Here is a 13,296-nt window from a genome sequence, read left to right on the forward strand (position 1 = left end):
CAATCCATTATCCGGAATTGATTTGTCTTGGCTTGATGCAGAGGGTAACCAATCAGGCGTTAGGTTCACGCCTACCAACTTTTGATGGGTCAGTTTGACAGTTTTAAGTAATTCAGGAAGCACTCCAACGCAGGACCATGAAATGTAAATGTAAATAGTGAAATTATTATATATGTATTTTACATAAAATGAATCGGTATTTGAATTAATTAATGACACATTTAATAACACATTTATGTATTTAATTCTAATTTTAATTAATTAATGACACATTTAAGTAATTATTTAATGGTGTATTTATTTATTTAATTGTGGCACTTTTAGTCCTCCATATGTTACAGCCTGAATTCAAAATGGATTAACTTGATTTTTTTCTCACCCATCTACACACAATACCCCATAATGACAAAGTGATAACATGTTTTTAGAATTTTAAATGTTTTTATTGAAAATGAAATAAATAAATATCTCATTTACATAAGTATTCACACCTCTGAGTCAATACATGTTAGAATCACCTTTGGCAGCTATTACGGCTGTGAGTCTTTCTGGGTAAGTCTCTAAGAGCTTTCCACACCTGGATTTTACAATATTTGCAAAATTCTTCTGTCAAATTGGTTGTTGATCATTGCTAGACAGCCATTTTCAAGTCTTGTCAGTGCATATTTGGCCTTGTGTTTTAGGTGAATTTGTCTCCCAGTGTCTGTTGGAAAGCAGACTGAATCAGGTTTTCCTCTAGGATTTTGCCTGTGGATATATTCTGTGGATCTATTCAGTTTATTTTTTATCCAAAAAAAATTCCCTAGTCCTTGCCGATGACAAGAATACCCATAACATGATGCAGTCACCACCATGCTTGAAAATATGAGGAGTGGTACTCAGTGATGTGTTGTGTTGGATTTGCCCCAAACATAATGCTTTCTATTCAGGACATACATGTAATTTCTTTGCCACATTTTTTGCAGTTTTACTTAGGTGCCTTGTTGCAAACAGGATTTTTCTGGGTGGGATGATTTCCAGGTCTGCTGAGATTTAGCTTATATTACTTGCTACCAGATCAAAGAGGAGAGTTGAGTTGACAAAGATGGGACAGACAGCTGTAAACCTGTAAAAGGAAAGACAAGGCTTTGGAGTAGAATTTCCCTGGGGACATTTCTGGCAGGTGTTACAGCATTCCCCATTCACTTCCACCTGCCAGGGAGGAGTCGCAAAATGGAGAGCTTACTTTACGGAAGGATCTTAGATCCAACTTGAAGATCTAGGACTATTTATAAATGTTGTGTTGTGATTCTCTTATGACTGTTGAGCCAAACATTTTTTCACTAATTGGTATTTTGACCAATCAGATAAGCTCTGAATAAGATGTGATGTGAAAAGATCTTATGTGATTGGTCAAAAGACTGTATAAACTAGACTAGCTGGGAGGGATATCATTTTTGGCTTACTAAGCAACAAAATTCACAAATGCCGTACTAGATAACTGTAACTCGAGTCGTTGCCCTATCACCTCTCCAAGTGGCCTGCCATATTGGGGCTAAGGGGCCATGGCTGAGGGGGGAGAGAGTGACCATGTTATCAACACTCAAATCAAATCAAATCAAATTTTATTGGTCACATGCACCGAATACAACAGGTGCAGACATTACAGTGAAATGCTTACTTACAGCCCTTAACCAACAGTGCATTTATTTTTAACAAAGAAAGTAAACATAAAACAACAACAAAAAAAGTGTTGAGAAAAAAAAGAGCAGAAGTAAAATAAAATAACAGTAGGGAGGCTATATATACAGGGGGGTACCGTTGCAGAGTCAATATGCGGGGGTACCGGCTAGTTGAGGTAGTGGAAGTAATATGTACATGTGGGTAGAGTTAAAGTGACTATGCATAAATAATTAACAGAGTAGCAGCAGCGTAAAAAGGATGGGGTGGGGGGGCAGTGCAAATAGTCCGGGTAGCCATGATTAGCTGTTCAGGAGTCTTATGGCTTGGGGGTAGAAGCTGTTGAGAAGTCTTTTGGACCTAGACTTGGCACTCCGGTGCACGCTTGCCGTCGCGGTAGCAGAGAGAACAGTCTATGACTAGGGTGGCTGGAGTCTTTGACAATTTTGAGGGCCTTCCTCTGACACCGCCTGGTATAGAGGTCCTGGATGGCAGGAAGCTTGGCCCCAGTGATGTACTGGGCCGTACGCACTACCCTCTGTAGTGCCTTGCGGTCGGAGGCCAAGCAGTTGCCATACCAGGCGGTGATGCAACCAGTCAGGATGCTCTCGATGGTGCAGCAGTATACTTTTTTGAGGATCTGAGGACCCATGCCAAATCTTTTCAGTCTCCTGAGGGGGAATAGGCTTTGTCGTGCCCTCTTCACGACTGTCTTGGTGTGTTTGGACCATGATAGTTCGTTGGTGATGTGGACACCAAGGAACTTGAAGCTCTCAACCTCTCAACCTGTTCCACTACAGCCCCGTCGATGAGAATGGGGGCGTGCTCAGTCCTCTTTTTTTTCCTGTAGTCCACAATCATCTCCTTTGTCTTGGTCACGTTGAGGGAGAGGTTGTTGTCCTGGCACCACACGGCCAGGTCTCTGACCTCCTCCCTATAGGCTGTCTCATCGTTGTCGGTGATCAGGCCTACCACTGTTGTGTCGTCGGCAAACTTAATGATGGTGTTGGAGTCGTGCCTGGCCATGCAGTCATGGGTGAACAGAGAGTACAGGAGGGGACTGAGCACGCACCCCTGAGGGGCCCCCGTGTTGAGGATCAGTGTGGCAGATGTGTTGTTACCTACCCTTACCACCTGGGGGCGGCCCGTCAGGAAGTCCAGGATCCAGTTGCAGAGGGAGGTGTTTAGTCCCAGGATCCTTAGCTTAGTGATGAGCTTAGAGGGCACTATGGTGTTGAATGCCTGTGTTTTATGTGTTTAATGAGACAAGTGAATGTCACGCCCTGGCTCTGGGGACTATGTTATGTTGAGCCAGGGTATGTAAGTCTATGTTTGTATATCTATGTGGGCCTGAGTGACTCCCAATCAGAGGCAACGAGTGTCAGCAGGTTGTCTCTGATTGGGAGCCATATTTAACTATCGGTCTTTTCACTTTGTGTTGTGGTTTCTTGTTCCGTTAAGGTTTGTTCGTGTTGTAACCTTAGACGTCACGCATCGTTGGTTATTGTTTTGATCGTGTGATCAGTTAATAAATATTTATTATGTTCACCTTCAACGCTGCGCATTGGTCCTCTCTCGTAGACGATCGTGACAGAAGAAACCACCAGAACTGGACCAAGCAGCCTAGTGAGGAGCAGAGTAGGTGGACTTGGCAACAGTGGAGGCAGAGCTTCGACTGGGTCAAGCCGAATGAGGAGCTGAATGACGGAGATTGGAAGCAGAGGAGCGAGAGGTGGGCGAGAATTATCGAGGCCTGGCCCACGGGGAAGAGAGAGACTCCCAGAAATTTTTTAGGGGGGGGCTCACGACGTCGGACCAGCAGGAGGCCGCGATAGAGCGGCCCAGTGGGTTGCCAGAGGAGGCCGCCAGGTTACGGGGGCCACTGGTCGAAGAGGGGATGGAGGATGTAGAGGCACGGCGAGAGGTACTGGCGTGTGTTGCCAGTCCGGTCCGGCCCGTTCCAGATCCCGGTGTAGGGCCAGTGGTGTGTGTCCCCAGTACGGTCCGGTCTATTCCTGCTCCCCGCACCAAGTCAGGGGTGCGCATCGTCAGCCCGGTTCGGCCCGTTCCTACTCCACGCACCAAGCCTACGGTGTGCGTCGACAGCCCAGCCCGGCCCGTTCCTGCTCTCCGCACCAAGTCTGTGGTGCGCGTCGCCAGCCCAGTCCGGCCCATCCAAGCTCCCCGCACCAAGCCAGTGGTGTGCGTCGTCAGTCCGGCACGGCCGTGCCTGCTCTCCGCACCAAGTCTGTGGTGCGTTTCGTCAGCCCTGTCCGGCCCGTTCCTGCTCTCCGCACCAAGTCTGTGGTGCGCGTCGAGCCCAGTCCGGCCCATCCAAGCTCCCCGCACCAAGTCAGGGGTGCGCCCGTCAGCCCGGTCCGGCCCGTTCCTGCTCCCGCACCAAGTCAGTGGTGTGCTTCGTCAGCCCAGTCCGGCCTGTCCCTGCTCCACGCACCAAGCCTACGGTGTGCGTCGTCAGCCTGGTAAGGCCCGTTCCTCCTCCACGCACCAAGCCAGGGGTGCGCGTCGTCAGTCCAGCACAACCCGTGCCTGGGTCATGTCCGAGCCGGATCCGCCGCCGAGGCGGAGTGCCCACCCGGTCCCTCCCCTGTTGTGGTTGTTTGGCGCGGTCGGAGTCCGCGCTTTGGGGGGGTACTGTCACGCCCTGGCTCTGGGGACTATGTTATGTTGAGCCAGGGTATGTAAGTCTATGTTTGTATATCTATGTGGGCCTGAGTGACTCCCAATCAGAGGCAACGAGTGTCAGCAGGTTGTCTCTGATTGGGAGCCATATTTAACTATCGGTCTTTTCACTTTGTGTTGTGGTTTCTTGTTCCGTTAAGGTTTGTTCGTGTTGTAACCTTAGACGTCACGCATCGTTGGTTATTGTTTTGATCGTGTGATCAGTTAATAAATATTTATTATGTTCACCTTCAACGCTGCGCATTGGTCCTCTCTCGTAGACGATCGTGACAGAAGAAACCACCAGAACTGGACCAAGCAGCCTAGTGAGGGAGCAGAGTAGGTGGACTTGGCAACAGTGGAGGCAGAGCTTCGACTGGGTCAAGCCGAATGAGGAGCTGAATGACGGAGATTGGAAGCAGAGGAGCGAGAGGTGGGCGAGAATTATCGAGGCCTGGCCCACGGGGAAGAGAGACTCCCAGAAATTTTTTTAGGGGGGCTCACGACGTCGGACCAGCAGGAGGCCGCGATAGAGCGGCCCAGTGGGTTGCCAGAGGAGGCCGCCAGGTTACGGGGGCCACTGGTCGAAGAGGGGATGGAGGATGTAGAGGCACGGCGAGAGGTACTGGCGTGTGTTGCCAGTCCGGTCCGGCCCGTTCCAGATCCCGGTGTAGGGCCAGTGGTGTGTGTCCCCAGTACGGTCCGGTCTATTCCTGCTCCCCGCACCAAGTCAGGGTGCGCATCGTCAGCCCGGTTCGGCCCGTTCCTACTCCACGCACCAAGCCTACGGTGTGCGTCGACAGCCCAGCCCGGCCCGTTCCTGCTCTCCGCACCAAGTCTGTGGTGCGCGTCGCCAGCCCAGTCCGGCCCATCCAAGCTCCCCGCACCAAGCCAGTGGTGTGCGTCGTCAGTCCGGCACGGCCCGGGTGCCTGCTCTCCGCACTCAAGTCTGTGGTGCGTTTCGTCAGCCCTGTCCGGCCCGTTCCTGCTCTCCGCACCAAGTCTGTGGTGCGCGTCGCCAGCCCAGTCCGGCCCATCCAAGCTCCCCGCACTCAAGTCAGGGGTGCGCTCGTCAGCCCGGTCCGGCCCGTTCCTGCTCCCCGCACCAAGTCAGTGGTGTGCCCGTCAGCCCAGTCCGGCCTGTCCCTGCTCCACGCACCAAGCCTACGGTGTGCGTCGTCAGCCTGGTAAGGCCCGTTCCCTCCTCCACGCACCAAGCCAGGGGTGCGCGTCCGTCAGTCCAGCACAACCCGTGCCTGGGTCATGTCCGAGCCGGATCCGCGCCGAGGCGGAGTGCCCACCCGGTCCCTCCCCTGTTGTGGGAGTTGTTTGGCGCGGTCGGAGTCCGCGCCTTTGGGGGGGGGTACTGTCACGCCCTGGCTCTGGGGACTATGTTATGTTGAGCCAGGGTATGTAAGTCTATGTTTGTATATCTATGTGGGCCTGAGTGACTCCCAATCAGAGGCAACGAGTGTCAGCAGGTTGTCTCTGATTGGGAGCCATATTTAACTATCGGTCTTTTCACTTTGTGTTGTGGTTTCTTGTTCCGTTAAGGTTTGTTCGTGTTGTAACCTTAGACGTCACGCATCGTTGGTTATTGTTTTGATCGTGTGATCAGTTAATAAATATTGTGATGTCACGAGAGGCTGTGTCCTGGAGGGACGTTACATCCCCCTGAGGTGGCTGCAAACCCAGACAGCTATGGCTCCATCTGCTGGTATGGTCGGGAACTCCACCCCTCTATGGCCAATCTTCCCACGCAGCTGAAACAAATGAGGAGCTGATGAGCTGAAGGTTTGGGGGAAGGGAAGAGGCACAGTCTCCAACCTGGGCTCTCTGGAGGACAAGAGTGCTGCACGTCCACTTCCATGAGGAATATAAGGATTTGGAGATACTTACCTTTGGGAAATACTCACCTTTGGATATATGCACCTGTGGAAATACGTGAGAGACATTTGGAAGGACTTTTTGCTGGGTTGGCCACTAGCTGCAACGTGGACTACAGTAAGGCTGGGGAAAAGTTATCTGAGCGAGTGAGAATTATGATTTTGGATGTGGAAGAGACATCCCTGAACTGTTAACCCTTAAAGAGCCACAAGAGAACAGAATTTTGTTATATTTTCGTTAATTTCCCAAGACCTATAATAAAATCCTTGTTTTGTTTGAACCTTGTCTCCTTGCACTACTTGAGCAATCCCGCTGAAAGCTGTGTAGCCTCTCGTGACGTCACAGATGGTGGAGAATACAGGCACGCTCAAGCGTTAATAGTGCATGTCAGAGGAGGATACCGAAGGTTTGATCACCCAGTTTTCCAAGTTGGCCGTAGGCTCCCCGCCGACTGAAATGGAGGACATATTGAAAGCCCTTGTTGCTGGCCAGCAAGCCCAGATGCAAGCAAACGTGGCTCTCTTGGAGGAGCAAAAGAAAGCCAACCTTCTGAAGGCAGAGGAATTGCAGTTGCAGAGACAGAGGGTGGTCCAAAATACCCGCCCAATAAAGGCAAGTGACTTTATATCTAAGATGGGGAGCTACCGATGACATTGAGGCATACCTGCATGCATTTGAGGCCACGGCCACTAGGGAAGCCTGGCCCAAGCAACAGTGGGTTGGTCTGTTAGCCCCCTTTCTAACCGGGGAATCGCTGAATGCTGTCCGGGACCTGGGCCCTGACCAGGTTACTGACTATGATGCCCTGAAGTCTGAGATCCTCAGCAGATATGGACTCACAAAGTTTGGTATGGCCCAGCGCTTTCACAGCTGGACCTTCCAACCAGACCAACCTCCTCGGGCGCAGATGCATGAACTTGTCCGAATCGCAAGGAAATGGCTGGATCCGCAGAGGAATCCAGCAGCGGCGGTGGTGGAGGCCGTTGTGGTGGATCGTTACCTACGCGCCCTGCCTTATGAGGCAAAACGGTTCATCAGTCAACAGGCCTTGACCACGGCTGATCTGACCGTGGAAGCTGTGGAAAAGTACCAGGCCACAGCGGAGATGCTGAATGCTTCCCGAAAAGAACCCAGGAGTGCGGCCCCACCACAAATGGGAAGAACCCGTCCAAAGGACCCCAAGGTCTCGAACCCAGCCACGTCAGGACTTATCCCGGCTCCAGGGGGAGCCAGAAACCAGGCGGGTCCAAGAAGAGTACACCAGGAGGGGGAAACTCGACAGTGTTACCGGTGTGGGGAGATGGGACATATCTCCTGGCAGTGTGGGGAAACCAGCCGATGAACCTATGCCCACTGCGGAGTCCTCCAGCTCAGCACCCACACACCGTTTTGCCTCGCTCTTGGGAGTCGTAGATGGCGGCCCAGATCGACCCCCCACCTGCCCGGTAACTGTGAATCACCATGATGTGGGAGGCCTTACTGGATTCTGGTAGCCGGGCCACCCTGGTGCGTAAGGATTTGGTGGGCCCAACGTGTCTGACCCCGGGGAAAGTCCTCCCAGTTTCCTGTGTCCATGGGGACACCAGAGAATACCCCATTACTGAACTTACAATGACCAGCACACGGGGAACCATACACACGACGGCGGGGGTGGTTGATTCCCTCCCCGTCCCTGTCCTAATTGGACGAGACTGCCCAGCCTTTTACCCACTCTGGAGAGAGTCTCAGGAGAGGATAACCCGAGTACCTCGGAAACGGAGAGGCAAGACTCATCCTGGGAAGGCTCCGGTGCAATCCTCCGAGTTACTCACTCTCGCCCCGGGCTCTGATAGGGATGGCAGGTGCCCAGACCGACACAGAGACGGAGCTACAGAATCTGGACAAAGAACTGTCTGGTCTGAAGGGGACCGCTGAGAGGTATCGTTTGTTAAAGCAACAGTTAGACATGAAGACAGAAGAGTTAGATATCCTCCAGGCTAAATCTCCAACAGAGCTCCTTCCCTAAGCAACAGGAGGAGCTGGAGAGGCTGCGCAGGACCATCGAGGAGTGTGAGGAGACCCTGCGCAGTAGTAAGGAGGTCCAGAAGAAGGCAGAGGAGAAGTACAAGGTGTTGGAGAACAAGATGAAGAATGCGGAGGCAGAGAGAGAGAAGGAACTGAAAGCTGCTCAACAGAAGCTAAACTCTGCTAAAACCAAGGCTGATGCGTTTCAGTAAGAAACTCAAGGAGAGACAACAGGAGGCTGAGTCCCTGGTCCTAGAGTTGGAGGAGTTGAAGAGAGAGCAGTCTGGCAAGCACCACGGCAATGCGGACGCCCTCTCCCGGCGTGATGCCTTCTTCGCTGCCTTTCCCCGACGAGGACGTCGGTCCCGAGGAGGGGGGATGTGTGATGTCACGAGAGGCTGTGTCCTGGAGGGACGTTACATCCCCCTGAGGTGGCTGCAAACCCAGACAGCTATGGCTCCATCTGCTGGTATGGTCGGGAACTCCACCCCTCTATGGCCAATCTTCCCACGCAGCTGAAACAAATGAGGAGCTGATGAGCTGAAGGTTTGGGGGAAGGGAAGAGGCACAGTCTCCAACCTGGGCTCTCTGGAGGACAAGAGTGCTGCACGTCCACTTCCATGAGGAATATAAGGATTTGGAGATACTTACCTTTGGGAAATACTCACCTTTGGATATATGCACCTGTGGAAATACGTGAGAGACATTTGGAAGGACTTTTTGCTGGGTTGGCCACTAGCTGCAACGTGGACTACAGTAAGGCTGGGGAAAAGTTATCTGAGCGAGTGAGAATTATGATTTTGGATGTGGAAGAGACATCCCTGAACTGTTAACCCTTAAAGAGCCACAAGAGAACAGAATTTTGTTATATTTTCGTTAATTTCCCAAGACCTATAATAAAATCCTTGTTTTGTTTGAACCTTGTCTCCTTGCACTACTTGAGCAATCCCGCTGAAAGCTGTGTAGCCTCTCGTGACGTCACAATATTTATTATGTTCACCTTCAACGCTGCGCATTGGTCCTCTCTCGTAGACGATCGTGACAGTGAAAAACTATCTGGCATTGTATAGTCTATTAGCTCTGGGTGCAATGTTACAACAGCCTTGCAACTTAATTTTAAATTAAAGATAAATCTCTTCACCCCCCACCTCTCTCTCTCTCTTTCTCTCGCTCTCTCTCTATCAGTTAGAGGAGTATCCAACTAAGCAGTCGCCGTGGATTGTGGGAAGTGGAGGCGGAGGGCGCCATGCAGAATGAGGCCCAGGGCCCGGCAGCCGCCAGCTCCAGCAGCATTAGTATGAGTCCCAGTGTCACCACCAGCCTGGTCACTACTAGCAGCACTTGGAGGCCAACCCTGCCCCACATCTCTGTCTACGCTGGGATCCCAGACAGACAGACTGTTCAGGTACAGTAGTAGAAATGTTTTGTATAAAGTATCTCAAAAGCGTGTCCTGTGTGGTGGCATGGGGGTGGCCTTGGGTTGTTGCTGTTGATGTTGATGTTGGTGTTGCTATTGCTGTTGTTGTTGTTGTTGTTTTCACCATTGCAACATAATCCACTTATGAATTTTGATGTTTTGTTGCATCACAACAACATCAATATAGTGCAATAAAGTTACTTTTCACTTTCAGAAAGCAATACTGTTGTAATAGGAGTTGGAGTTTGTAAGGTGTAATGAAATGGATTTGAAATGGATTTCAACCCCAACCCTGCTCAGTAGTGCAGATCCAGCTGAATTTTCCAGGTCGTTACCGCCATCTAGTGGCCAGTTTAAGACTAAAGATATCGGTCGTGAGTCCAGGATGAGTGTTCAGAGATTGCCTCACTGATGATAATGATATTGAATTATTTTCATACCAGAATATGGGTATGTGTTTTTCCTCCAGAAACAGATACTTGTCACTGCTCGTCAGACACGTCAATGCAAGTGGTGATGTACCGGCATTCAAAGTGCATAAAGGTGTCAGCAGTACTGATGCTTCAAATATCACCCACAGCAGTCCCACCAGTTAGAGACAAAAGGGCCTACCTGAATGAAAACTCTGGGATCCTGACTATCATATTGAGCACTGATAATCTAGAAGGTCACAGGTCATTGGTCAACCCTCTCTCTCTCTCTCTCTCTCTCTCTCTCTCTCTCTCTCTCTCTGCAATGATGTCACTGGTGAATGAGGGCTCCCCATGATATGTGGGAGGGGCCAGTTAGGCTAAGCGAGAGCAGCTATTGGCTCCCAAAGGCAGAACTTCTCTCTTGTGTGGCTAACTAGGTGCTTGGCTGGTGATTCCAGGTTGGGGAGGATTCTGTCTGAGGATCTCACAGCCCTATAGGCGGAACTTCTATTGCAAGTGATGCCGAGTCGGTTCTAAACAAAAAGAGAGAGACTTATCTTATCTAGGTCTATGAAGATTTTTGACCAAGGTTTGTTTCAGAGTTCACTGAAGTATAAAAAAAAAAAAAGATCTCCAAAGTGTGGTACGTAACGAGTTTCATCTGATTACAGCATATGTCATTGGTGCTTGTTTTAATTAATCGTAAAGAAATAAACAAGTAATTGATAGTTAATTACAATGTAATTACCATTCTACTGTGTACAGTCTTAGTAAATGCCTAGTCTGTACCGTAATATAAAGTGCTACCATGAAGATGGCAAGTTTGCATGTTTTTTCAGTTGCATGGTCTTGGTCTGGTCTGGTGTAAAAAGGGGCCCGGCCAGTGTGGAGTGTGGAGGCAGGCAGTGATGGAGTAGGGCTGGTCCTCTGGAGGTCAGAGGGGCCTAGGAGGGGGTCTGCTGGGGAATGTAGCTTGGCTGTCAGGCCTCTCTGACAGATGAGGTCTGGGTGACGGGGGAGGGGCTCTCTCTGTGTCTCTCTCTCTCTCTCTCTCTCTCTCTCTCTCTCTCACATTGCTCTCTATCTATCTATCTATCTATCTATCTATCTATCTATCTATCTATCTATCTATCTATCTATCTATCTATCTATCTATCTATCTATCTATCTATCTATCTATCTCTCTTTTCCACCTTTCATCTCTCTCTCCCTCTCTCTGTAAAGGTGATCCAACAGGCGCTCCACAGACAACCCAGCACGGCAGCCCAGTACCTGCAGCAGATGTATGCAGCCCAGCAGCAGCACCTCATGCTTCAGACAGCAGCCCTCCAACAGCAGCAGCACCTCATGCTTCAGACAGCAGCCCAACAACAGCAGCAGCAGCAACTGAGCAACGTTCAGGTCCAGAGGCTAGCCGGTGTGCAACAGGTCTGTGTGAGTGGTGTGTGAGTGGTGTGTGTGTGTGTGTGTGTGTGTATATTGGAGCATTGATTGTTTGTGGCCACAGGGGACAAGAAAATTCCAGATTGCACTTATTGATAGTCACCAATACATTTGTCCCATGCAGCAATAAAAGCCTAAATTCTGATGTTGCAAACAGCATGGTATCTGAGCCATAGGAACCATATGATGAATATGACAATTCAAAAGTGTTACTGATAAATTAAGCGAAATACAGTATATTGACTGATATATTGTGTAACTGAGATGTGGTCAATCTCACCAAAGCAGATCTTGACCGTCTGACCCAGTGCTTTCTGCTGAGGTTGGCCTTGTAATACACACTGCTGTCCTGGTCCCCAAGGACTGGCTCTGTATCACAGACATACATCAACCATGTCTTCAATGTCATGCACACTGGTGATTTCTCTTCTATAGGATGCTATGTGTGTCAATGTGTTCATCGACCTTTGACCTGGACCAGGGGTTCACAACCTAGGGGGGACCTTCCTTGATTTGAGTGGTGAAAGAAACTGTTTCTTATTTTTTACAATTTGCAATTCTTTATACCGATCTAAAACTATGCATAAATCTGTGATGCTTTAGGCTTTAAAATGCCAGAGGAAGACCCGACTCTGATGCACATGGGAATATCTTTGGTTTGTCTCTATGATATTCAGATGCTGAGCTACAACCTTCTAAAGTCAAGGAGTCAAATAAATTAGACTTTGCTTGAGAAGTCATATTATTATTATTTTTTAATATAAATTATCATAATAAAACATATTTGGTAGAGGAATAACATTTGGGGAAATAGAGTCTAGACTTTATTTTCCTTATCCATTATTATTATTATTATTATTATTATTATTATTATTATTATTATTATTAAATAGCCTACCTAAAATATGTCATGAGTCTTGTTAAACTATGTAGAATTGCAGGAAATGAACTTCAACAAAAACATTTTTATAGGTCCCTCAAATCATGCTGGTGTTGTATTTAATATAGGCTATCTCAATAAACAATAATAAAACATAGTGACATTTTTCAAATGTAAAAAAAGGTTGGGAACCACTGACCATATGATCCCTGGACATACGGGACACAGGCTGATAAGTATTGATCTCAACTGGTTTCTTTATGACCATCTTTCAAATCCTCCAGCCATGGATTACACATTCATAATCTGATTTGTTCTCTTTAGTATTGTGTCATTCAATTCTCCACAAGATAGACGAGACATTGAAAAGTGATGATTCTCGCGTGGGCCACACATTCTGGATGGATGTGTTCATTGCTAGTTGGATAAAAGCTACAGTATTATTAGAAATAGGGTGCATATTAATTACCTTAATAATAGGGGGTGCCCATTGAGCCAAACAAACCCATTCAAAAACAAGTAGTGTTACAGTTACATGTCATTTTTACCATTTATTGTTTAAAGCAACATTTCAAAACAAGACATGGGCGCTATTGACTAGTTAGCTGATAGACTGCCGAAAAGACTTCCACACTCTGCCTTCCTTCCCTCCGTGTTTACCTGCGATGGGAGCTGCTTCCTGTGGGCTAATGTGGGGCTAATGTGTGGATTGATGGAGAGCCCTCTGTGCCTCTCTCTCTCTCTCTCTCTCTCTCTCTCTCTCTCTGAGAATGCCCCAGGCTTCCTGAGCTCTGACAGTGATGAATGTCTGTATACCTGGGAGACTCCAAGGCATGTACAGCACACAACATACCTCATATACAGTGAGGTCCAAAAGTATTTGGACAGTGACATTTTGTGTTGTTGTTTTG

The 13,296-nt window shown here is 48.8% G+C and overlaps 1 protein-coding gene across 1 annotated transcript in view; it reads left to right on the top strand.

The window, feature by feature from the left end:
• The window catches only part of LOC121538195 (polyhomeotic-like protein 2), a 67,270-nt gene that overhangs the window by 12,242 nt on the left and 41,732 nt on the right, over positions 1-13,296 (top strand). Inside the window, exons 2-3 of the mRNA XM_041846005.2 lie at positions 9,418-9,637; positions 11,287-11,490. Of these exons, the coding sequence (XP_041701939.2) occupies positions 9,479-9,637; positions 11,287-11,490 (363 nt within the window). The 5' untranslated portion in view covers positions 9,418-9,478. The remainder of the gene's footprint in view (positions 1-9,417; positions 9,638-11,286; positions 11,491-13,296) is intronic.

This window comes from Coregonus clupeaformis, chromosome 24 (genome assembly GCF_020615455.1).
Source record: "Coregonus clupeaformis isolate EN_2021a chromosome 24, ASM2061545v1, whole genome shotgun sequence".
In the NCBI taxonomy this organism is placed as follows: Eukaryota; Metazoa; Chordata; class Actinopteri; order Salmoniformes; family Salmonidae; genus Coregonus; species Coregonus clupeaformis.